General features: G+C 39.4%; 1 protein-coding gene across 2 annotated transcripts in view; it reads right to left on the bottom strand.

Annotated features, from left to right (window-relative positions):
• Positions 1-8,541: 8,541 nt before the first annotated feature.
• LOC145355820 (uncharacterized) overlaps positions 8,542-27,821 on the bottom strand; it is a 60,960-nt gene continuing 41,680 nt past the window's right edge. For both annotated transcript variants that reach the window (XM_080208216.1, XM_080208217.1), the window contains exons 4-8: positions 22,495-22,677; positions 21,053-21,205; positions 16,181-16,318; positions 15,459-15,551; positions 8,542-10,774 (exon numbers count right to left, since the gene is read on the bottom strand). In XM_080208216.1, the coding sequence (XP_080064342.1) occupies positions 10,196-10,774; positions 15,459-15,551; positions 16,181-16,318; positions 21,053-21,205; positions 22,495-22,677 (1,146 nt within the window). In that variant the 3' untranslated portion in view covers positions 8,542-10,195. The remainder of the gene's footprint in view (positions 10,775-15,458; positions 15,552-16,180; positions 16,319-21,052; positions 21,206-22,494; positions 22,678-27,821) is intronic.

Below are 27,821 nucleotides of genomic sequence, written 5' to 3'. Positions count from 1 at the left end.
CCAAGAATACACTGTCCAGAATACACTTTAGAAGTTCATATCTCTGGCTACCTTTGCCAATCTGATTCACTGTAGATTAAAGTCACCCATGATAGTTGTGGTACTTTTTTTTTACATGCCTCATTTACTTCTTCCAGTATACTCATTCTTACAGTGTAACTACTGCTTGGGAACATATAAACTATTGCCACAAATAACCTCTTCCCTTTACTATTTCCTATCTCTATCCTAATCCTACTCCATCTCTACTGTCTGTGGGGAGTTTGCACATTCTCCCTGTGTCCGAGTGGATTTCCTCCGGTGCTCTGGTTTCCTCCCACAGTAGTCATGATGTAGAGATGCCAGTGTTAGACTGGGGTAAACACAGTAAGAAGTCTCACAACACCAGGTTTAAGTCCAACCAGTTTATTTGATAGTAATCCCACAAGCTTTCAGAAACGGTGTTCCTTCATCAGAACTTTCCACACACCTGGTGAAGGACCACGATTTCCGAAAGCTTGTGGGATTACTATCAAATAAACTGGTTGGGCTTAAACCCGGTATTGTGAGACTTCTTACTGTGTTCCTCCCACAGTCCGTAGATGTGCAGGTTATGTGGATTGGCCATACTAAATTGCCTCTCAGTGTCACGGAGACTAGCTAAGGTAAATGCCTGTGATTATGGGGATAGGGCCTGGATGGGATTGTGGTCAGTGCAGATTCGATGGCTGAATGGCCTCCTTTTGCACTGTAGGATGCTATGCTACCCAAATTGATTTTGTTCTTTCGAGCTTAGGTCACTTCTCACTACTGTAATAAAGACATCCTTAATTGACAGAGCTACCACACCACTTTTTCCTAGCTTCTTATCTTTTTGAAATGTCAAATATCCTTCAATATTTAGATTCCCAACCTTGGTCACCTGCAACCATGTCTCTCCAATGGTTATCAGGTCATACATATTTAATTCTAGTTCTACCTGTATTAACAATTCAACCATTTTGTTACCAATGCTGCATACACTCAGATTATAATCTTTAACTAGTCTTTTTAACATTTCTGCATTCTCCGGCCTTATTTGTTGTTTTCTTAAATTTCTACTCTGTTTGTTCCTGCCACACTCCAGTTATCGTTACTCAGGTTACTGGTCTACTCTATTGCCTTGTGGTTTCCCATTGATTTGCTACATTTCCTCTCACATGATTCCTTGCACCCACTATTTAGTTTAAAGATCTCTCTACCACCCTAGCTAAATGACTCACCAGAACACTGGTCTCAACATGATTCAGATATTGAGCATCCCAATGATACAGCACCCACTTGCTCACTAGTACTGGTGCCAATGCCCCATGAATCAAAATACATTTTTTCCACAGCAGTCTTTGAGCTATGCATTCATCTCTCTAATCATATTTACCCTTCACCAATTTGTTCATGGTTCAGGCAATAATCCAGAAATTATCTTTGAGACTCTACTATTTAATTTTGTTCCTTGCAGCTCATAACCTCTTTTCCAGTCCTTTCTATGTCATTGGTACCAAAGTGGACCATGGCAACTGGACCCCACCCACTCGCAATTCCTCTCTAGCCCAGAGCCGATGTCCTGAAGCCTGGCACCGGACAACCAACACAGCCATCTGGACTCATGCTCTTGGCTGCAGTCAATGACTCCCCTCCAAATTAGCTGAAACAACAGAAGGAAAGGTGATCCTACTGACTTTTACGTATTGCCATTGTTGAAGTTCACATTACCATCATTACCAATTCCTTTGTCTGAGACAGCATCTGACTGCCTGTAATAAAAGAAAAATACTGCGTATACTGGAAATCTGAAAAACAAAATGCTGGATAAACTTGGCAGGTCTGACAGTGTCAATGTAAAGAGGAACAGAGTCAACAATGCAAGTTGATGTGACTCTTCAAAGAAGAATCACACAAAGTCAAAACATTAACTCTGGGTAGGATTGCCACCCCTCCCCAGCTGTGTATTTTGCAGCAATGGAGGCGACCCACCATTGGATGGTGGCCGAATCCTCTAGTCCCAAGCAAAGGGCAAAAGGTCACCTTCTGATGAACGGTCATCTAGCCGCGAAACATTGGCTCTATTTTCTCTCCCCACAGATGCTGTCAGACCTACTGAGATTTTCCAGCATTTGTTGTACTTGCCTCTAGTTCCAATACTGTCCATGGGGTGTCCCGTTGTTCTCACCCTCTGCTGCCAGGGTGCTTGCAGGGTGTGGGGTGGGATGGAGGGGGGGAGGGTGTCATCATTGGCAGGATTGGTAGATTCCACTGGCAGAAAACTCCTGGTTCCCTATTTCTCTACCTAATTTTGTTCAATTCATTCATGGGATTTGGGTATCACTGGTTCAGCCAGGGCATCCCTAATTGCCCTGAGAAGGGGGTCCTTCTTGAATTATGTATGGTGTAAGCATATCAACAGTTAGGGATGAAGTTCCAGGGTTTTGACCCAGCAACAGCGAAGGAATGGTAATATATATCCTAGTCAGGATGGTTAGTGGCTTGGAAAGCAATTTCTCAGTGGTGGAGTTCTAATGTGTCTGCTACTTTTGTACTTTTAAATGATGTCATGGGTTTGGAAGGTGCTGTTTAAAGAGCCTTGGTGATGGCGCACACTGTTGTCACTGTTGGGAGTGAATGTGGATGGGGTGCCAAATCAAGTAGGCTGCTTAGATCTGGATGATATTGAACTTTTTGACTGTTGTTGGAACAGCTGCACTCATCCAAGCAAGTGGAGAATATTCCACCACACTTCTGACTTGTGCCTTGAAGATGGTTGACAAGCTTTGTCAGGAAACAAGTTATTCTCCACAGAATTCCTAGCCTTTGACCTGTTCTTGTAGCCGAAGTATTTACATGGCTAGCCCAGTTCAGTTTCTGGTCAATGGAAACACGTCAGGGATGTTGATAGTGGAAGATTCAGTGATGGTAATGCTATTGAATATCAGAGAGTCATGGCTAGATTCTCTCTTGTTGGAGAACGTCATTGCCTGGCATTTATGTGGCCTGAATATTACTTGCCATTTGCCAGCCTGAGTCTGGATATTGTCCAGATCTTGTTGCACTTGAACATGGACTCCTTCATTATATGAGAAGTCACAAATGGTGCTGAACATTGTGCAGTCATTAGCAAACATGCTACTTCTGACCTTATGATGGAAGAAAGGCCATTAATGAAGCAGCTGAAGATGGTTGGGTGCAGGGCATTCCCATCATCAGGAACTCCTGCCATGATTTCCTGGGGCTGATATAACTGAAGTCCAACAGCTACAATCTTTTTGATAGGTATTGCTCCAGCAGAGCTTCATCCCCCTGCCCCCGCTTGCCCTTGTCTCCAGTTGTGACAGGACTCACAACTGGACACTTGGTCAAATGCTGCCTTGATGTCAAAGACAGTCACTCTCACCTCTGGAGTTGAGTCCCTTGTCCATGTTTGAACCAAGGGTGTAATGAGGTCGGATGCAGAGTGGCCCTGACAGAATCCAAACTGAATGTCAGTGAGCAGGTTATTGCTAAGTATGTGTCACTTGATAACACTATTAATGACCTCTTGCATCACTTTACGAATGATTGAGAGTAGACTGATGGTTTGTTAATTGGATGGGTTAAATTTGTCCTGCTGCCTGTAAACAGGACAAACCTATGGAATTTTCTACATTGCTGGGTAGATGCCAGTGTTGTAGCCGTACTGGAATAGCTTGGCTAGGGGTGTGACAAACTCTGGAAATTCTTTATGTCCTGTGTTGTAGCTTCACCAGGTTCATTTCTTACTTTTAGGTATGCCTGGCATGCACTCCTGCACTCTTCATTTAACCAAGGCTGATCCATTCACTTGGTGATAACGATAGAATGAATCCACATGGTTACAGATTGTAATTGAGTACAATTCTCCGACTGCTGATGGTCCATAGCACTTCATGGTTGCCCAGTCTGGAGTTGTTGGATTTGATTGAAATCTATCCCATTTAGCATGGTGGTAGTGTCACACAACACAATGGAGTGTTTCCTCAACGTGAAGACAGGATTTGTCTCCACAAGGACTGTGCAGTGGTCATACCAGTATTATCATTGATACATCTGTGGCTGGGAGGTTGGTGAGATATGTTTGGTGAAGAATGTCAAGTATGTTTTTCCTCTTGTTGGTTTCCTTACCACCTGTCGCTGACCCAGCCTAGCAGCTAAATCTTTTAGGACTTGGCCAGCTTGGCGATGGATATTGAAGTCCTGCACCCAAAGTAAAATCTGCACCTTTGCCACTCTCAATGTTACTTCAACATAGAGCAGTAGTTCATCAGCTGGGAGAGGGTAGGCCCTAGTAATCAGCAGGAGGTTTCCTTGCCCATTTTTGACCTGGTGCCATGAAACTTCATGAAACTGGAGTCAATGTTGAGGATTTCCAAGGCATCTCCCTCCTGACTCTATACCACTGTGTTGCCATCTCTGCTGGTGATAGTAATTCCATGAGTATGACTTTATCAGATTGCTGCTTGTCTGTGAGACAGCTCTCTTAATTTTGTGATCAGGCCCCAGATGTTAGTAAAGAGGATTTCACAGGGTCGACAGGGCTAAGTTTGCTGTTGTCATTTCTTGTGCCTTGGTTAATGCCAGGTAGTCAATTCTTTTCAGACGCTAGTGGTTTAATACAAGGCTACTATAGAGGGCATTTAGGAGTTAACCACATTGCTGTAGGTCTAGAGTCACATACGATTAAGAAGGCAGATTTTCTTCCCTAATGGGCTGAGTTTTTTAACAAATGACAAGGGTTTCATGGTCATCATTATACAGTTAACTCCAGATTTTTTGATTCACGGTGAGATTAAAACCTGGGTCCCCAGAACATTACCCTGGGTCTCTGAATCGCTAGTCCAATGACAATACCCCTATCTCCCCACCTCTGCCAACACTGAGTATTTTCAGCACTTTCTGTTTTTATTTCTCCCCGTGGGCTGCCAGTGCTTGGCAAGATATAGCTGTCAGCTTGGTCCAGTCTCCTGCATGGCAACCACCCAGCACGAGTAGCAATATTATAACTCAATTCTTGTTATTTGGCAGATTATTGCCAGCTGATTGCATCAGCTACAATGATAAATTAAATTAATGAATTTGGTCGTTTTCAGTAGCCTTATAGATATTAGGTACAGTGTAGTGACCTTGTAGAAGATTGCAATGAGATCATTACTGCAAAGTTTCTGATCATAACAGTGGTGTGCACATTGGCAAGAATCCTTGATTGTAATTGAGTGTTAAATCAGTAGTAGTAGTTTAATTGGCTGGCAAACATCTCCACCATTATTTTTTCAGCAAATCAATGAAGCCAAACAGCTTCAAGTTGCAAAGCTAGATCTTTGCTTCCAGTATACGTGTCTTCTGCAGGAATTTTGCTGGGGTCCACCTATACATGCTAATTTGCTGTATCAATGGAAAGAGAACATGGCTGAATATATTACTTAATTGAAATAAAGGTAAAAATAAAAGGGAAATATATGTACAGGGTGGAAATTTGTTGAGGCAAGCAAGTAATTTTGCAGAACATTTTTATTCTATGTATTCTCTCAAGGGGGCATTAATGTTTTAAAAAATCATCGTTTAAACACTTATTAGCTTGCAAGTACGGTGCAATGTGTCCCTGGATCTAAATCAGTAGATGGTCCGTTATTGAACAGAAGCCTGCAAGAGAAGCATATTTTAAAAGACACGTAATTATATAAGGCTATTCAATGGCACAGGACATCTCAAAGCACTTCCCAACCTATAAGGTATTTTTGAAGTGGAGTCACGCTTGTGGTGTAGAAACTATGACAGTTAATTTGTGCATGGCCAGCTTTCACCAACAGCAGTATAACGACCACATTATCTGGTTTTGATGTTAATTGAAAGATAAATATAACTCCCTTTCTCTTTTTTGAAATGGTGCCAGGGGTTCCTTTACAGTTCTGCACTGGGGTCTGAGCCTTGATCATTGTGCCAAGTCCAGGCGTTGCGTGGGAGTCGAATTCACAATCTTGCAACTCAAAGGAGAGTTTTAGCAGTTAAGCCACGGCTGACACGTTCACTTAGGTATTTAGGACATGGTGATGTACAAAAACTGATATTTTGGCTGCCTTCCTACATTTCCCTTATAACTAGCTCTGATAGTTGGGATGATTTGACGTTCTAGAAATGAAGAATGAACAAACCGTTCCTTCAGAGTAGAAATTCTGCAAATCTGTCAAAGATCATTAATTTGCTCAGAGCACTGGAAGGTATTCTTTTGGGAGTACAACGCAAATAATGCCAAGATTCTAACTTAGCCACGTTGCAGCTGGCTAACAGCAACTGCACAAATCTCTGAGAAGTGTGTGCCTCATCCTCACCATAATGGGTATGCAATATTCTCTTTTCCTTCATGCTGGAGGGCATGCTGTAGGAGTTTAACACTTTCACAAGAGAATGCAGATTTTCATTGCCACGCTTTGCACATTTTTTGCTGCTACAGCATTTTGCTGAAATTCAGAAAATTTAAGCTAAATTTGTTCAGCTTCGGCCAAAAAGCAATTTGAATACATGACTTCTTGATTAAGAACATAAGAACATAAGAAATAGGAGCAGGAGTAGGCCATCTAGCCCTTCGAGCCTGCCCCGCCATTCAATAAGATCATGGCTAATCTGTTGTGGCTCAGTTCCACTTTCCCGCCCTCTCCCCATAACCCTTAATCCCCTCTCTTATCAAGAACCCATCAACCCGCTTCTTAAAAATATTTAGCGAGGCAGCCTCCACCACTTCAACGGGCAGAGAATTCCAGAGATTCACCACCCTTTGAGTGAAGAAGTTCCTCCTCAACTCCGTTCTAAACCGCCTCCCCTTTATCTTGAGGCTGTGCCCCCTAGTCCTACTGTCTTTTTTGAGCGGGAAGAGTCTCTCCACCTCTATCCTATCCATCCCATTCATCATCTTATACGTCTCAATGAGATCTCCCCTCATTCTTCTAAACTCTAGGGAGTACAAGCCTAGTTTATTCAGCCTCTCCTCATAGCTCAACCCCCTCAACTCCGGTATCAGCCTAGTAAACCTCCTCGTCTTAACATCATGCTGATCTTGTTGAAGATCCATCACACACGTAATTGCATTTTAAGATTTAAACATACAAAAGTTATATAATAAATATACTGACGTTTTTCATGAGCACCAGCCCATTGTCAGCGAACTGGAGCTCCATTAAGGCTCACCAGCGCAAAATTAGCCAACTTAGATGTCACACCAGTGTGCAGTTCATTTTAGGGAATGAAAGCACTGTGAGGGAGAAAGGTGGTGGTCCCAAGCTGGAGCCACCTAAAGCTAAGGACTTCTATTATCATGGAATCCCTATAGTGCAGGAGGTGGCCATTCGGCCCATTAAGTCTGTACTGACCACAATCCCATCCAGCCCCTATCCCCATAACCCTACCAGCTTTCCACACACCTGACAAAGGAACAGCGTTTCCAACAGCTTATGGGTTTACTATCAAATAAACTGGTTGGACTTTAACCTGGTGTTGTGAGACTTCTTACTGCGATTTCAGCCACAAGTATGTTTATACACTGGTCCACATTGACAAAATTTTACAAAAGTTTCTTGGTACCACACTGAGTCAAATGGCACCTTGTTTCAAGGACAGTCACTCTTACCTTACCTCTGGAATTGCGCCTTTGTCCTTGTTTAGACCATGGCTGTAGTGAGCTCTGGGGTTGAGCAATCCTGGCAGAGCTCAAACAGATCATTAGGATTCTATAGTTTTGCTGAGTATTTGCCACTTGATAGCATTGCTGAGGTCTCTTATTTGCTTACGAGTCATATAGGGTGATTATTGGTCAGGTTAGTTTTGTCAACAGCATGTACCTTAGCAGTTCTTATGTCAACAGGCAGATGCCAGTGTTGTAGCTGTAGAGGAATAGCATGGCTAAAAGTAAAGGTAATTCTGGGGCATTGGTCTCCAGGATTGTAGGCAGGATGTTATCAGGACCTGCATTTTGGCTGTGTCCAGTGCATTCAGATTTCTTGACACTACAGGAAACGAGACAAACATTTCAATGACACGTGTGATACTTGTACAGCTGCTATACCATCCCATTCCATCGATCGCACATTTCTGAAAGCTATTAGACAATGCAGCTTAATATCTTCTGCAGTTTCAACCTGCCAGTCTTTTGCAGATTTATTTTTACCTTGATAATTAAGTGGAAGTTATGGAATTGCAAATATTCAGACCTTGTCCTAATGTACCATTTGATAAATGTTCCAATTCACATGAATTTATATTTACACTGTGTGCCTGTTGTATAACATACTCATACATAAATTAATGTCAGAAAATATAGCTTGTTCAACTCTGAAGAATAGTCAGAAAACCTAATAATCAAGTATTAGGTTATATTTGTCCTGGAAGAATGAAAATACTAGGTGCCACCTGACATTAATCTCTATCCCACTCAAATAAAGAGCAAACTTAAATAAAGCTGTATTCGCTGAATTTTAGACTCACTGCTGTTAACAGTGTGAAAAGACACAGGTTTTAACTTGGGTTTATTTAGACAATACATCTGATAATTTGCTTTTGGAATGAAGTATAAAGGAGTTCATTTGTTTTTGTTAAGTGCAAACATTGCTTGTCACTGGCTCAATTAAGAAATATATACTAGATTGCTGACAATATAGAATACATTTTTAATGTCTTCTTTTACAATATAAAATGCAGCTTAATTAAAATTATAAATTCAGCATTTTATTCATACCCAATGAAACTAAACCATTTGGGAAAAGGCAATGTAGAAGAACCAATGGGCAGATACTTTTCATGGTTGAACCAGAACAAAATGCAGACACAATGAATATGTCCTGATGAATGAAACATCCAGTATGGGGCATCCCTTTCGGTGAGAGAAAAGAACAAGCTGCTATATTGAAGAGGGAATACAATAAATAGAACGTGTGTAATAAGCTGAGGCTTGGTATTATTTAGGATATTTCTATCAAAAATGATCACGTACAGTAATTATTTTGGAATCAAACATCACCAATTTGGACATCTGGAATGATTTCAAGTTAGCAATTTAGCCTCAAGTAAAAAAAAGTAAATAAATAACACGCATGTCACTTGGTCAATTAATTCAGAACAGTTTAAAGTATGCAGAGATTACACAATCACTAAAGGCTTCTAAGGAACCCTGTTAAGTGTTCACCTCACACAGTATGTCTGGACTGAATATAATGAGCCAAGTGATCTCCTTTGTCTTCAGATTTCTCTTTAAGGCCCTGCTGAGACTAGATGAGGCAGAATTTTGTTATTAACTATTAACCACCACCTTCACTAAATCTCTGCTGTGTTATTTAGCTTGGCAACTTTGAGGGGGTGCAGGGAGGGGGTTTAAGAGGCAAAGTACAATCCTGTAAAAGTCAAAATGGCTCCAAAATAAATAGAAAGTAAATGTGTTGACATCAATGGCAGTACCTAGAAAGGGATAGTACTTACCTTAAAAAGATATTTTCCTTTAATAACAGATAAATTGTATGAAAACACAGAGGTGTCAAGATGCCAGTGTTCACACAGGATAGCAGGTAATTTGGTAATTGATGGCCAATCTGTGTTACATGATTGAAGTGTCAGAGGCCTTTCTAAAAAGATTTAATCTCATTAAATATACATTTCCATATCATAACTATGAATCACTAAGGCTTCACTAAAATAGAAACAAATGTTTCAATGGCCTTGAAATTGAACAAATTACAGAATGTTTCATTATTTAAGTTAAGCTTGGTCAGTAGCCATCTTATTTCTGAGTTCCCAATACTTTTCTCAGTCAAGTGTGATAACAATAATTCTGGTTTATTTAAATGGTGGTAATTTTGTTTTTCAGAGAGGTCAAGGATCACTCTACATTCTTGCTTTCTGACTGTAAAAAGTAAGGACTCATCGTATTGCCTAAATATCTTCTACTGCACAAGAAAACTGTACTGTATCTCTTTGGCACAAAGCAATCTGAAAAGGTGAATGTTCATAAGTCATAGGTGAATGTTCATAATATTCAAATACGTTATCCCTAATGTTCATTTGAAGAAAAACTCAAATTAGAAAGGATCTAAAAATTAAATATTCATAAAATAAATTACTCATTGCAATATGGAATAAAAATAAAGGCATACACTTGGATACTATGCAATAACACAGTGGTACCCTGCTTTTAAGCTGTTCTCTGGATTTTTGGTTGACTTTCTTCTTCAGGGTCTTCTTCAGAAATGCGTTTACCAGAGGAAAGTTCAACATGATCATTGATTTCTGTGACAGGATACAGATGGACATGTGTTGGAGAAGCTGACTCAATATTTGAAATGGCTGACTCGCTGTCTAAATGGACCTCCACAATTTCAAGTGTTGTCAAACCTGCAGATCCATTTGATGAATTATCATTAGGCTCAATGAAGGATATGACATTTCCAGAACTGAGGTCCATTTCAGATGCTGCAATCACATCTTGTGATGTTGACATAATTTCATGCTCAGAGGTCATGATTTCATGTGCTGATGTCACTATACTGGTGGGTATGGTCAGTCTAATGCTGTGATTCTTGGGGGACAAATTCGTTGCATCTACTAATGCCCGCTCAGTCGTACACTCCGTTCCATCAGTGCAATCATCTTTAGAGTCCTGAATAGAATCAGAGCTATCGTTAACTTGATGATTTAACTTGCTGTACTCCTTCCTTAGTAGCTCCACCTGCATCTGTAAGAGCTCCTTGTGCTGCGTCTCCATCTGTTTAATCTGAAAACAAAATGGCAAATTTCTTTGACACAATTTTTTTTGCCGTACAAATTGCTCAATGTATCCAGTCATTTTCACTTATCATATTACAATAACAACACAGGTATTTTAAGCCTTCAATCTTACGTAGGCTTTTGTAATAAAGAATATGCAATCGTTACGATGTGGTAATTCTATCCATTATTAGGTGTTTCGGTGTACATCTATCCAAAAACTGTTTGCATTTTAAATTGAAAGCAAAGCATACAATAAAAGCAAAATTACATTTCAATAATTAATATCTAGGAGGGGTTTAAAAAGATAGTAAAACTATGCACAGTTTTCAATATTTTTATATTTAATATCTTTCCTCAAACTCAGACAGGCATCATGTGAGTTAAATGTATGGTAAAAGTGCGCATTTAAGAAAGATGCAATTTATGGTATCATTGTGAGTCACTCAAACCTGTCACACACCACCTCACCTAATGGTTACTTGAAATGAGCACTGGTAAGGCTAACGAGTACTTTTGATTGCTAGTTGGAAAACGACTTATGTTACAGGAAGAAAAGGAGGGATGAAAATGCCTCAACATCTTGAAAGTCAACGATGAGATAACTTCCTCTAGCATTCAGTCATTGACCAGCAACTAGCTAACTCACTTGCTGCTTAGATTGATTTGTACTGCTAAAATGCTGCCTATTCTCTTGCATCAATCTTGTTTTGTCTGGTCAATCCAATGAAGTTAAATTACAATGTTTAGTTACCTGATTGACCAACAAGTGGGTTTTGGAGATATTGGCCAATTAGGGGTGCATTCAAAGCTGGAGATGCTGTTTCAAGAAGAATGGAGGAGGCACAGGAAGAAGAGCAACCAGTTAAGAAAAGATTAAAATAGAATACATGAGATCACAAAATTCAGGATTCAAAAATAATAAGGGAAGACCATAAGTAGCAGCAGAAAATATCTAAACAGCACTGTGAACATAAGTTTGAGATTTTTATCTAAATAGTTAGCAGAACTAAAACTTCTTTCAAAACAGGCATGAGGGCAACAATATCCAAGATAGATAATTTAACACTCTTATTTGTTCATCCTCCGTCTTCAATTTGAGACATGCTTGGGACACAAAAGGGCTAAAATGAAAATATTCCTGAAAAGTGAGGCATGTTGTCAAAGCTTTTCATCTTGCACTCACCAGGATTAAATGCAAAAATGCTTAATTCCAAATAAGCACAACAATTTATATTACAGAAGAAAAGGGTGCTGATTGATTGACAAATTGACTCTGGCCAAGTTGTTGCCATGAAGAAAGGAGTGTTGAATTATAGGCTCTGCATTTTCTCAGAGAAGTTAATTCAAAAAGGCACAAGGCCTTTTGTTTACACAGAACCGGCCCCTGCGTATGAATGTACGTCACTTGTAGCAAGCCATGTTACAAGCTTGACCAATTACCTTAAATTAATTAAATAATCAGACCTTAAGACCTGAAGAACATAGCTGCAACTGGATCTCCAGTAACTGGTAAATCTAACTATTGGTGGATGAAAATCCTGGAACTCCTTATCTAACAGCAGTACGGGTAACTGCAGCGATTCAAGATGACGACTCATCATCACCTGCTCAAGAGCAACTGGCGATGGGAAATAAATGCTGGTCTTGGAAGTGACGGTACGATTTCATAAACAAATGAAAAGATGAGTATGATATTGCAGCAATGAATATGAATGGACCAGTTTTTCAAGTATATATCAATTCCTATTTGAAAGCTTAAAATTGCTTTCACCACATTTTCTGGTAGTGCATTCTTAATCAGAACAACTTGCTGCGCAAAAAAATCTCTCTTCCCCCCCGTCTGGTTTTTCTGCTGATTATCTTAACTCTGTGCTCTTTCATTACCAAGCCTTTTGTCAATGGAAACAGTTTCTCCAGATGAGTGATCTGAAATAATGAGTGCTTCAGCAGTGATAGTCCAGAGCATGCAAGGGCAGATTAATCAGATAATTTCGATTTGGAGCCACAATTAGTATAATGCACTAAATTACAATTCCCTGAGACCACACACAGTACTTCAGGAACTGAGGAGTAAGTTCAGCTGCAAGAGTTTCAAACAGTTTTACAACTGCTGCCAAGATGATCATTGGACTGATTATCCCCAAGATCCAAGAATATCGTCCTTCAACCCTGAACCACAGAGGGTGTAAAGTTTGATATATTTTAAGGAGCCAGAGTGACGCAATGTTAAGAACTTGGGAGATGTCCAGAAATAAATTACAGTACCACTGTAGGCCATAATCAAAGCTGCTATATGTTGCTCAATTCATAAGGAAATTTTCTAGGATCTTCAACAGTATCAACAACTGGAATTTGTATGGTGCATTTAACGTAATAAAGAAGGGCACTATTTCTACATAGTAAGTGACATTATGAAACTTAATGAGAACTAACTAACAGAAAACTGTTTTTTGAACATATACTTCCATAGATTCACAATATTTGGGTATTCTCTTGGACATACTGTACAGAATGTTCAATAACAGTGCCATCTTGAACCACCCCTCATGTATTGTCTTAACTGTTTCAAGAGCTTGAATTGAACCTGAGGTCAGAAACTTCTTTGCCAACTACATTTGACCCTTGATTATCCACTGCAACAGAAGTTAATTGCTAGAAAATGTTTTCATCAAAATATTTTATTGTAACGGCAGGGAAGAGCAATGCAATTTTGGACATAACACCACAGACATCTCGCAGAGTAAAGTTAGCATACTGTAAAATTATATCAAGATAGGTCAAGATGTAAAGGTGCAGCATCTCTCTGTTTGCTTCAATTTTAATATAGATTATTAATATATATTTTTACAATAAATGAACAAATAAAAAATATAGGATACTCATGCTGTAAATCTAAATAGATTTCTGAATTTCAAACCTTGTAATACTACTGCTTTTGCATTGATGCAAAGCAATTTTCAATGTTCATCTAATGCCTATCCATTGGAGTTTAAACCCGGAAGTGCAAATTAGGATATTTAATTCAGTGTAAAATCATGTACAGAAAGAAGGAAGGAAAGATGAATTGAGAGATTTTTAAAAGACAGTTCAAAAGATCTTAAAATCTGCAGGAATAATGCTACTTTTCAGTCCCAAAAGTTAAAATTTATCACACCATTAAAAATTGCTCATACTTAGCTCTTTCTGGTGTTTAGTGGGCAAGTATGTATTGCAAAATCATACCTTTTATGCATTTGAGTGCCAAGCTTTTGGCGAGTACCAGCATAGTGCAGCATGTGCAGGAACAGGGCAAAACAGACTGCAGCTTGCTGATTTCCATACTTAACTGTATATATGTGTGTAGATAGTGGACACCGCTGTCTGATTTTACACCAAAGTAATGCTGAATGCTGATTCATATGGTACAATTTGGTCAATATCAAAAATTAACCACGTGTGGCCTGGTACAGAAATTCTTTTGGCATGTGATACAGCGTGGGTAATATGTTGGGACAACTGCAGACTGCATTCCACAAATACTGGTTTAAGAACAACAGCAGCAGCAGGAGTGAAACCTTGGGGACAATAATATTATTCACTGTTGGTTCCGATTTTCTTCTCAGCAGTGAAGGAACAGCGTATTCCATTTATCTTGCTGGCAGCCTGCACACAGGCTCGTCAGCAGAGACTTCCTCTGATGCGGTGCATTTTCCATTGCTTGGCTGCTATAGGGGATCTGTGCTGTGAATTAGCAGAGCAAGCAACAGCAAGATTCATCAACCTTATTAAGGAATCCTCACTGAGACACACAGAGTCCAAATCAATAACAACTAACAATTATATTTCATCTTGAACATACTGAAATACTCCAAGATGCTTCATAAAAGCGATATCAAGTCAATTAGCTACAAAAGGATATATTGGAACAAGTCACCAGAGTTTTATCAAAGTGACGCATTTTATCTATATAAGTGCCAGTGAGGTTATTCAGTCTAATTATTAGGTTGTTAAACATTTATTTACTCCTAAATGCACCAGCCCCACTTTTTCAGGGATTTTATATAGAACCTATGGGCAAATTCAAATCAATACATTTTTTTCAGTGGAGGATCTACAAGTGAGGACTACAACATTACAGCCTGTGGGGAAGCTGGTCTCTGTGACAGCAACTTCAGGGTTTGCTCATTTAATTGTACTTGTGCATACTCCAGAAGTGGCTATTAGATTTTCTTTGTTATCACAACATGCACTGAAAGCCTCACTAATATTTTAATTGCAAATTTTAGGCCAACGGGCGGCACGGTAGCAGAGTGGTTGGCACTGCTGCTTCACAGCTCCAGGGACCTGGGTTTGATTCCTGGCTTGGGTCACTGTCTGTGTAGAGTTTGCACATTCTCCTCGTGTCTGCGTGGGTTTCCTCTGGGTGCTCCAGTTTCTTCCCACAGTCCAAAGATGTGAGGGTTAGGTTGATTGGCCATACTAAAATTGTCCCTTAGTGTCCTGAGATGCATAGATTAGAGGGATTAGTGGGTAAAATATGTAGGCATATAGGGGTAGAATCTGGATGGGATTGTGGTTGGTGCAGACTCGATGGGCCGAATGGCCTCCTTCTGTACTGTAGAGTTTCTATGATTTCTTCATAGTATTGTAATATGCAAACACAAATATAGTAAATGCAAACACAAAAAGATTAAATATTTCATAATCACCATTTCATTAATTTTGTTCTCAATATCTTCGGAACATTTATATTGCTTTAGTTCTTCGGCCATTTGCCAATTGGCCTCGGTAAGACCTGCAATCTAAAGCAATTCATATGAACAGCTTTTCAGAAAGTTAAAGGAATCTTTTTCAGTAAAAGAGATAAATTGGAAACTAACTGAAGGCACATAGGTCATTTTTTGATCTATTAACTTATTGGTATCGCAACTGACACTAGAATAGACAGCATGAGAACAAAGTAATAGGTGCAATCATAAGTGAAAAACAGAAGAACGCCTGTTTGCTTTTGCCATTAATGACTCACTAACATAACCAGCACATCCAATTTGCTGTTTTAGACTATTTTTTGAAGAAATGGCAAGTTATAAGGGCATCAACTTTTGCAGATTTGAAGCTTGCAAAATTTCTAAAACTTTCAGGCTTCCTCAATTCATCTCCTTCTTCTGTTTCAGTTTAGATTATGCCTCTTGTACTGCTGACCAATTTGTTCTACATTTTCTATTTCAGATTTCCAAAATTTGTCATCTTTCTTCTATGCACTGTGAATTAAGGAAGGAACTTGGTGCAGATATTTTACAGGAACACCCCTAGACCTGTGTCTCCCCTGCCAGTTAAACAAAATCTTTAAGATTTGCTTCATGTCTGAGCATTGGCAATACTTCACACCAGAAAAAGGTTAGTACTCACTGTCAGATATTGCTTTACACACCTGATCCTTTAACTGTTGGATTTCCACTTGGAGCCTGCGTTCAGTATCTGCTTTCTCCACTCGAAGCTGATGATTCTGCTGGTGTAGTTCTAGCAGTTGTTTTTCTATTAGCAGATTTTGATCCAAAGCTTCATCACTCTGAAATAATCATTGAGAAATATATACTGAGATCCAAGTTGCGAAAAGCACAAAATAACGAAGAGCTGAAAGAAAGTGGTGATCCTGGATTTGTGTCTTTACCAAAGTCTGAAAGGATCTTTGCAGATCAGATTTTGGTAGAACACCAGCTACCAACCACCAAAAGCAAGCATACAAATACCAGAATACTGTTCCCCACTATCAGGTTAGGATATTCACGTTAGAGAAGTTAGATGTCCTGCTGGTACAAAAGACAAAATTCCAACTGCGCCTGACGATCTCAGTGAGTGGGAGACGTTCATGGCGGAATGCCAACAGGTCTAGGTCATTGACTGAACCATGGGCAAAGCCTAGTGTACCAGTGAATTTCTTAGATAGTCATGCAGATTTGCATTGGGGAAGGTGAGATAAGCAACCAAAAATGAGCTACCTAATGAGAAGTTAATGACTAAGGAGGCCATTTGACTACTTATTGGGTTCTGCCCCCTCTGACCAAGAACCTGATCACGGCTGGTGGTGTGGCATGGGAGGCTCAGAACAGGTTTGGCCACAAGCGTAGAGCCATTTTTCAGATGACGCCCAATTCTCCAGGCCATCATGATACTTGACGGGAGCTTGAGAACCTGGAGAATTCCCCCTTGCGGCTCGAGTTGGGGGTCATATGTTGCTGACGGATTTGTGCCTTTCCAGTGATTACAATCTTTGTCTGTCTGAGAACTGCCCTCAACTTCCAGAGAGGTTCAAGAACATTTGATGTGCTGCAAAATTGAGTTAAACTTGATGTGATTAGGGCTGTATTTCACAGTACAAGCACCCTTTACGTTTCCAAAAACTTTCCACCACTTTGAAACCAATAAGTAACAATAATTGCCCTGCCACATAAAGCATGCAACCAAAATGCAAGGGGAGATTACAAATGGAAGAAATTCCTCACAGATAAACCAAATGCATTGAGAATGCAACTATTTGATTGAATGGAAAGGATACAAAAAAAAAGCAGAAATTATAAAGAGCTAATTGAGAACATATGGGCTCATGACTCACTGGTCAAAAAATGTTACTAGTAAACAGAGATGAACATTATGAAATTTGATTTGTCACATATTCCTATATGGCAGCTGGAGAATTTTAAATTTAGTTAATTAATAAATCTGGTATAAAAAGCTAAAATCATTAATGACAATCATGAAACTAATGGACCGCTGTGAAGTCCCATCTGTTTTTCTAATGACCCTCACAGAAACAAATTTGCTGTCTTTTCCCAATCCAGTCTCCATGCGACTCCAGACCCACATTAATTTAGCTGATTCTTAACTACCCCGTGAAGCAGCCTAGTAAACTGATCAGACCTTTTTTATTCGTGGAACATGAGTGTCACTGGCTGGCCAGCACTTATTGCCCATGTCTGGTTGCACTTAGAGGGCAGTTGAGAGTCAACTACATTGCGGCAGCTCTGGAGTCACATGTAGGCCAGACTGGGTAAGGACGACAGATTTCCTTCCCTAAAGGATATTAGTGAACCAGATGGGTTTTTCTGACAATTGACAATGGTTTCATAGTCAACATTAGATTCTTAATGCCAGATTTTTTTTTATTGAATTCAAATTCCATCATCTGCTATGGTGGGATTCAAACCTGGGTCCCCAGAACATTACTTGAGTTTCTGGATTAATAGTTTAGTGATCATACCACTAAACCATTGCTGCCTTCAAACTGCTACATGTGATTAAGCATTGTGGGTGTACCTACACAACAATGGACTGCAGGGCCCAAGGAGACAGCTCACCATCAACTCCTCAAGGGCTGTTTGGGATGGGCAATAAATGCTGACTTTGCCAGTAATGCTCACATTACGCAAATTAGAGCTCTCGTATGTTGGCAACAGCTGCCTTTGGTTTTTGAATTTCATTAACTAAAATTCATCCGAACCTTATGCAGGAGGCTGCAACTCCAAAACAAATGTGTTTGGTTCCCTCTTTGTTTCATGTTACGGAGGCAAAAAAAAGAACGTCACAATTTCCTGCATATAGTTCAGTGATCAATTAATTCATTTTGTTTCAATAATCAGGTGTCCTAGTCACAACTTTGAGGCTTTGCTAAACATTCAAATCTTTAAATTTCATTGATTAAGAGTAGACTATTGGTCTTGTCATTCACCAAGGTCCTTGTTGACCCCACCACACATCAATTTACACTTGCTTCAATGTACAGCTTAAATTAATTGGAGCTGAAAACCATGAGAAATAAAAAAACTGTTACATGTTCCACTCTAATCAAATACTGGGCTAATTTGAAATTGCCTGAAAAAGTGGCATTGGTAACAATAACCAAGTCTTTTCTTAAGTGAAAACAATGATGGGAACTTCATTTTTCCATCGTGAATCAAACATAACTACATTAGCAAGTGTTTGCTTCTGGGAACGGGGGGGGGGGGGGGGAGAGCGGATGGATTGGCCACATGGGAGAAAAGTGGGAGGCTTGTAGGATCGGCAGCAAGGGCACAGGGGACTCTCAACTTCCCGATGCTGGGTCACTTGATCAGGCACAGAACACCTGGCAATACGGGATGCCCACCAGCACTCCCAGCTTTCCTTCACAGGCTTAATCCATAGGACAGCATTAGATTCTGCCCACCCAACTTGTGCTGAAAAAGGTTTGATTTGATTTATTATTGTCACGTGTTAGTACACAGTGTAAACTATTGTTTCTTGCACACGATGCAGACAAATTATACCGTACATAGAGATGGAGAGAGTGCAGAATGTAGACTTAACTTGTTACATCAATTGTGGGGTTGGGAGGCACACGGGAGAATTAATATTGATGCCACAGGTTCTGTGATCTGCTAGAAATAAGGTGCAGATATGCATCTGTGAGTAATCATTGTGAGTTCCATTTCAATTTCAACCATGCTGTAGGGTGAGGTACAAATTAGAGGCTAATCACTTTCCCACGTAAGAGCGATTGGAGTGGGTTAAGCATACCTATCTTCTTTATACATTGTACATAACATAGGGCCGCATGGTGGCACAGTGGTTAGCATTGCTGCTTCACAGCGCCTGGGACCTGGGTTCGATTCCCGACTTGGGTCACTGTGTGGAGTTTACACATTCTCCCCTTGTCTGTGTGGGCTTCCTCCCATAGTCCGAAAATGTGCAGATTAGGTGGATTGGCCATGCTAAATTGCCCGAGTATCGGGGGGAACAGGACATTACCTAGGGTAAACGCATGGGGTTGTGGGGATAGGGCTTGAGCAAGATTGCAGTCGGTGCAGATTCGATGGACTGAATGGCCTCCTTCTGCACTGCAGGAATTCTACTCTATGACCAAAATGAAGCATGAAAAGAAAGGGCAAGAACTAAAATTAAAAATCTAGGATTACAAACTTGCACAGCTGTTCAGTTTTCTGCTGAAAAACGTCCATTACATTTCTCATGGTTACATAAAACTGAGTGCATTTACTTGAAAGTTGATTACAGTGATACTGTTGCTTTAAAGACAGAGGGCGTTTGGACTATTGTGTTGGATTCATGCAGTGAAGCAAAACACAATAGCAATGTATCATCTCAGTCTATATATTAAAATAGCCATAACCTACAGGGAAATGCTGCAGCAGTCTAGACTGCTGCACTCGTATTCCATTTAATCCAAGTCTGCTCTTATAGAACAATGAAAATCTATCTGCCTTAAATAATGTCTCTGCTGACTCATTGTTGTTTTAAAGCAGGCAGAGAGCAAATGTCAAAGCCTTGCATCAGAAGGTGAATGGTTATCTCTTCTGCTGGTGGAATTGTTCCAGAAAAGCGTTCAGAACCATTACTTTATAGAACGATCCAAATGCACTTCTTCAAGTTAATGGTGGCAGGAAAGAAGCTTTTTAAATTTTTCTTCAATTTTCTCCCCCACCTGAATTTACAGAAATTTTCATAATCTCAAGGGGTCCAGTTACTACTTTGGATAAGAAATAATTAAGGTCCACCGTTCTACAATTTTGAAAACTCTAAGCATTAATGTAGAACATTCATCACAACTTAGCTGCCTAAACCAAAAACAGGGTAATTCTGAAGGTAGCAAAGAGGAACACGACTTACACCTCAAGTTTTAATCAAATTCAAGGAAAAAGACAAATACTGCAATATGTTGAATATAATATTGTTCATATGTATTTGCTAGCCACCTACTCACTGTAGGTGATGAGCCTTTTTATTGAATTGGCTTTTCTGGCTCTCATGTTATACAGTTTGCTCCATATGACTTAATTTCCCATGTAGTCTTCTGTACAAATATGACCATTTTTGAATTGGAAGTTTCATCCCCTTCCAGTTTCCCTCAACCCCCTTCCACTGACTCCTGATTGTGCCTAATGCAGCAGGCATCCCTGTTTCTCTGTGGCAGTGTCAGGGTACAGTGAAGTCACCAAGCCAGAAACTACTTGGCAGAGGTTGTGGGATGGGAAGGTGATGCCATGGAAGTGCAGGGTGACACAATTGCAGTGGAAATCTTTAAAGTGTGAGGGACGGATGAAGCAGTGCCTGGAAGATCTACGCCCCATTCTAGAAAACTCGCCAGCCAATTAGAAGTTTAGGCATATCTAATGCTGTGGATCAGCTGAAGATCAAACATGGATTCTTCCTGGTTTACAAGGCTCTTCTACTCATTGAGACTTGAAGAGAAAATCAAAATAAACGTGAACACCATTTTAAGAATCCAACTGAAAATGCATTTGATGTTTACCTGATCTGTAATTAAATTTGCAGTGTCATTGTACACCAGCTCTCCATTTTCCCCATCTGGGTCCATAAGTACCAGAGTCTGATGCTCCACAGCTGATGTAGAACCCATAGTCTCCTCTGCACCAACTGTGATCCCATTAGTCAGACTGCTATCCTTTTAAAAAATATAATAAACAATGCACATTTTGAATGATGCTATTTTAAATAAGGCTAAGATATTGTTTTTTTATTTATGTACTCACTTTGGAGATTTGATGTAATTTTTAATGTTTGGCTAAAATCTGCTGGGAGTGAAATAAAACTCCCATCACAGCATCTTATATTTCTAGTAGGTCAATTTAGTAGCCGCAAAATTAAAATATTTAACAGTAAAATGTGACATTACAATGTTCACAACCAAATTAAGTTTTGTAATTTGAACAATTTTAATACTGTTTGTTAATGACCACCCTATTTTAATGATTGCTTTCACTTTCATTTTATTCTGTCTTATGCATAGCCATTAGTAAAGCAGCTTTTAAAGAAATGAACTCCACATGAAAAAGTCATCTCATTATAAATATAAAAAGTTAACAGGGACTTAGGTTTGGAAGTTTAAATGTTTTGACAGAGTAAACATCCTTAAAAGATGTAATTAAAGAAAACAATTATAGGACAATTCAGGGGAATGAAAGCAAATATAACCCCAGCAAAAAAAGAACGAAAACTAGTACAAACCATTTAATAAGTATTTGTTCATCAGTCTACTATTTTTAAAAATTGCAAAACAGTTTAGATTATTTATCATAAAAAGACTTAAATAAACATGTACAACCAGGTATATATGGGAATCTTTTATGAATGCCAATTCGCATTTTTTCACACCCATACATGTTATCCAGCCTCAACTTTCTTTCTTCAAATTACTGTTAAACATACAAAAATTTATTTTCAACTCTATTCCAATAACTTGGTGAAATTTAGAGACTTATCTGAATGCTTTGATGCTTCTAGTTTATTTTATTGTACCTATTTGACATTTTAGGAAACAGATGATAAAGGCAGCATTGAAATCATTGCATAACCACAGTCTGTTTTGGCTCATTAAAATATTGAACAGCTCATTAATATTTTCTGCACTTAGGGATTGTGTGACCCTCGTTCAAGAAATTAAGTAACAACTAATTTTAAAAATCAAGATGTGTATGCAAACCCAAGCAAAATTATTTGTGCACGTAAAAGGATTTTGTTCAAAGTCTGTAAGTGTATACCTAATTATTTGAACCAATTTCCTAGTTTATACAAGACATTTCTTCTCTTTCACTTTGTCATAAATTGAGCCACAGCCCCTGGGGATCAGCTTTCCGTGAGAGTGGAAAGTTCATAGCAATGAAGAACAACAGCTGGGTGATGCTGGGATTGCAAAAGAGATTATCTGATTTCAGATGTGCTTTCCTGACATACCTTTCCAGCCTGGCCAGTTATATTATCACTCCTCTCTGCGGTTGACGTGTTAACGGCTACTTCTGTCGCAACAGGACTAATTGATGTGATATCCACTGCCCCACCAGAGGCAACCTGGCTGCCTCCATAAGCTTTATGGTGAGCTTCTGCACTCTGTTCATAATACTGTCGACTATTTACCTCCTAAAAAGAATGAAGTTTTTAAAAGTGTTATTGCACACAACACATCACACTGAAATTGGTCATTATTTTTAAACGCAATTTTTAATTCCAAACCATTTTGCAAGTTGAATAAATGGGTGTTAAAAACAGTTTATTTAAGTAATACCCATAAATATTTAGAAGCACCTATCTTTGAATGGGGCTTCATCTTGGGACAACATTGGATCTGATAACTATCCAACATTACAGAATAAGTATTCTATTGTTCTACATAATTCTGTTCATTTTACTTCAGTATGTTATATTGCATTGTATTCGTACCGAATATCCTGTTGTTTACATTAAATGCCTCCTTCTTCCTTGCACACAGTTCCACTTTTTGGCAAGCATGTTCACATAGCTTTCATTTACTTCTAAAATAAACTGTCAGTGCTCTAAATGTCCAGCAAATTGCACAACCTCAGCCACAGGAGATCACCTCCTACCGTCTTTGTGATAATCCATTTCTCATTTTGTGGGATTTCCAACCTAATGGCTGTTCTCTTCCATAAATCATTAGAAACTGCACAAATTCTTCACAACTGATCGATAAGAGCAGGCGATGGTCTAGTGGGATTATTGCTAGACTGTTAATCCAGAAACTCAGCTAAGGTTCTGGGGAACTGGGTTCAAATCCTACCAGGCAGATGGTGGAATTTGAATTCAATCAAAAATATCTGGAATTAAGAATCTACTGATGACTATGAAACCATTGTTGAATGTTGGAAAAACCCATCTGGTTCACTAATATCCTTTAGGGAAGGAAATCTGCCATCCTTACCTGGTCTGGCCTTCATGCGAGTCCAGAGCCACAACAATATGGTTGACTCTCAACTGCCCTCTGAACAAGAACAATTAGGGATGGGCAATAAATGCTGATCAGCCAGCAACACCTATGTCCCATGAATGAAAACAAAATAGCTTTGACTGCAGTCCAGATGTTACAGGACAATATGACTACTCACTAGCCCGCTCTGTAACCCCAACCATATTTTCTCCAACTCAGTTAGGCATGGCAGAACATTCTGAACTATCACATCACTGAACATTAGATATAGAGAATGTGCACACAAAGAGGCTTGTACTTTGACCTACTTAGTCTAGTTAGAGTTACATGTGCAAATTAGCTATGTATTGGCTCAGAATTTTCTTGGAGGAATTTGGGAGGGGGGGGTGATGTGGTTATCATCACCCAACATTATGAAGTAAAGGTAAAATTTATTTATTAGTCACAAGTATGGCTTATATTAACACTGCAATGAAGTTACTGTGAAATTCCCCTAGTTGCCACACTCCAGCGCCTGACCAGGTCAATGCAACCAACCATACGTCTTTCAGACTGTGGGAGGGAATCCACACAGAGAACATGCAAACTCTGCACAGACAATGGCCCAAGCTGGGGATCAAACCTGGGTCCCCTGGTGTGGTGAGGCAGCAGTTCTGACCACTCTGCCACCACAACTTCCAAGACTCTCACATGTGCAGTTGAACATGGAACTTAGAAATTTGGTGTTCAATTTTGCCTAATGCTCCATAGGGTTGAGAAACCCTGCATTGAAACATAACAAGAGATATTAAGTTATGATGCTTACCCAGAAGATACCCACTAATCACATCAAGTTAGGGTTTGCTCATGCAAGCAAAAGTGAATTTATAACAGGGTGGTAAGTCTTAATTAATACTGAAAATTTACTTTTACAAATATGGAGTCTCATATTTTAATTATTGTTGGATGCCAATTTTTTTTAACCTTTTCCTATTTATCTTTTTCTCTTAATTCTTTATTTTCCTCCCTTCATTTTGTTTTCTATAAATGATTTGACATTTAATTAAATCTTCTTAACTTACACTTCCTGGCTGAGATTGTGTGCAGCAGTGAGAATTTTCCAATCTGATTTGTTGCTATTGCTCGCCCTTCTCAGAGGTCCCAGGTATCCTACCTACACAAGGCGCCATGATGAAACAGCACTCTAATAACTGCAAGGTGCCATACAAAGTCCTACTTTAAATACAATAAACAGCAAGCAATGTTTCTTCACCATTAACTACAAACCCAGGTCAAGTCTCTGATATCATTACAATTTTTTAAAAAGGAATGTATTTTCTGCTTTTCCCCTTTCTTTCCTTCCCAATTTCATGGCTTCCCTTTCTCAGCTGTGACACATCACAATGAACGGCTCCTTGGTGTAGTTTTTCACTGTAATGACAAAACCAATTTCCACCGAAAAAGTGCTCTTAACAAAATGTCCTAAGGCATCACAGGAGTATTATCGAGCACAATTTGAGTCAGATAATGAGAGATTAACGCATGTAACCAAAAGCTGAGAGATGAGGGAGTGTCATAAAGATGGAAAGAGAGGTATAGATGGGGAAAGATGTAGGAAGAATATTCAAAAGCTCAATGCCCCAGTGACTGAAAGCACTACTGCCAATGATATGGTGGTATTCTCTCTCCTTGCCTGGATCAATGCACGCCCAACAATATTCAAGAAGCTCAACAACATCTAAGATAAAGTAGACTGTTTGGTTAGTACTCCATCAACTAACTTAAAGATTCATCCCCTCCACCAATGGTACACTGTAACAGCAGTGTGTACCATAAACAAAATGCACCACAGCAACTAGCCAATGCTCCTTTGAGAACACCTTCCAAACCTGTGACCTCTGCCATGTGGAGAGAACCATCTTCAAGGTCCTGTCCAAGTCTCACACTGTCCTGACTTGGAACAGTATTATTGTTCCTTCACTCTTCCTAGGTCAAATTCTAAAACTCTCTTCCAAACAGCATATGGACTTCAGTGGCTTAACGCAGCTCCACGACCTGCTGAAGGGCAATAGAGGATAGGCAACAAATGCTAGCCTTCCCAACAACATTCATGTCCCAAGAACAAAAAAAATACACTAATCAATGAGTTGTACTAATCTTACTCTGTCTAAACATTAGAAATATTATCCCTTGCCAGTAATCAGCAGATGGCAGTGAACAGAAATAACAAAATTTAATGCATTTCTTGAAAGGCATTGGGCATCAGCACAATATTTTCATCGTTTTGCCCCCTTAGGTACTTGTATTTTCCCCTTCAAAGTCATATGATCAAAGTAGTCTGGAAATACTTAAGTGTAGCACTTTTGGCACTATGATAGAGCTACATCCTGCCAATGGGAAATAGAAAGGTGATAACATCCGCCTTTCTCCTCCCCATCCAACAATTGGCAAAAATGAACTTATCAAAAGAACACAAATCTAGATGTGTGCAGCTTTAGACTCCAGTTATGAGGCTGAATCTGAATCATCAAATTTACTTGCTGTCACTAAGTTTAAGTTCCGTCAATAGGGATTGCAAAAAAAAGGTCTATTTCACGGAAATTATTTTTAAAATGTTCATCTGTAACTTGCATTTTCTTGAAAACTAAAGTTGCATAAAATGAGGCAAAAACAATATAAAAGTAGAATGCTATACCATATTTAAATAGTGATTCTCTCTTCAATAAGCCTTAATAACTACTGTGCAATATCATTGTCAATAAATGTTCTTCACCCCAAAACGTCACTGACTTGCAGAAGATTTAATATCACTTCAGGTAAATAAAGTAGTTGTACTCAAAATGTATTAATTTCAGAAGGATTTAATTCAGAAGGGAGCTACACGTTTATTATGGATGGTTGCATAGATTCATGGAGGAAAACTATCCATATTCCAATTTTATTAATTATTTTTTATCAATTGTTATTAGTTATCATCACTCATCTATAAAAGAAATGAAACAGCTAACTTGTCATTACAATGAGTTGAAAAAGCTCAAAGATTTCTCTTTTGTTTTAGTCTTGAAGTTTGCAGAATCCTTTGAAGAGGAAAAAAGCGAGGAGATTTAGCTTTTGCCAAAACAAATAACTTCTAACTTGCAAAAGGGCAGTGTTCTGCTTGTGGCCCAACCTAATGTTAAACATGCACGCATGCTTCAGAGAAAAGACTAAAGCTGACGATGAAAGAAAAAGATCTTGGTGTTCCAGTGCATCACCAATGATTCATGGCCAATGACTTGAAACTATAGATGGAACAAATAGGATGCTGATGTGCAGTTATTATACTAGCAAATAAGCAAGCTCGTGCTACAGCAACCACTTATTAGTTACTTGTTAACCAACGTGTTGACTATATTATAGCAGCAGCAGTTTAAAACAATTCAAAATCTCAATTAGTGCAGCAATATGGCCATTGTTAACAAATTTCTTTATGATGTTAATCCTTCGGATGGCTCTGTCTCCACCCTCTCAAACCTCTGCCATCAGCCTCTTCACCTTAACACTTCTCTCTCTGCCTTCAAAAGCCTCCTAAAAATCATTTGTTAACAAGTATGCTTTCACTCCTTCCCAATGTCTTGTTCCGTCCTTCACCTTCTGCTCTACCTCCATCAATCAATAAGCATTCAGAGAGAAGGAACGAGATTTAGTAAGCTCATTTACTGCAGCACAAATCCCATCATGGTGGTTAAATCTTGAAAGAGGGCCACAACACGATTTGCGCTAGTGAAATCTTGATTTGAGATTCTCTCCCCAACATCCCCCCGCCCCCCAGCGATGTGATAGGCTCATGCCCATGGATTTAAATTAATTTAGGTATAATTAAATGGCTTGACATTGTCTGGCCCCCTGGAATACTTCCCCCATCCTGGCGGTGTGCCATCACATTTGTGTGATTCACTACTGGTTTTCAAAATTGAAAACCAGCCATGTTGTTCATGCTGGTGGTGCGGAGGTGCCTGCAGGTCCCCAGGAGTTGAGGACCAAGATTGGGCATGGCCCCTACACGTGCCCCTGGCATGGACACTGCGGTTACCTTCCTTCATTGGGAGGCAGCGATGCATGTCAATGCCAGCACAGAAGGGGGGGGGTGGGTGAAGTTATTCTGTTATTCTTTTTGCTGATTGGGGCACCTTTTGAAGAAGGCACCCTGATCTCTGTTCAGCTAAAAGGTCATAAAGTCTAGTATTAAAGATAACACCCCAACAGCGCCTTCAATATTGTATTGCAATAACAGCCTGAATTGTGTTCAAATCCGTGGAGGGATCTTGAACCAATGACTTTGTGACTCAGAAGCAAGAATGGAGCCAGTGATCCAACATTG

This window comes from Carcharhinus amblyrhynchos, chromosome 20 (assembly GCF_965287045.1).
Source record: "Carcharhinus amblyrhynchos chromosome 20, sCarAmb.v2.hapA, whole genome shotgun sequence".
NCBI classification, from domain to species: domain Eukaryota; kingdom Metazoa; phylum Chordata; class Chondrichthyes; order Carcharhiniformes; family Carcharhinidae; genus Carcharhinus; species Carcharhinus amblyrhynchos.
Note: the sequence above shows the minus strand (reverse complement) of the source record. Positions and strands in the feature narration are given on the sequence as shown.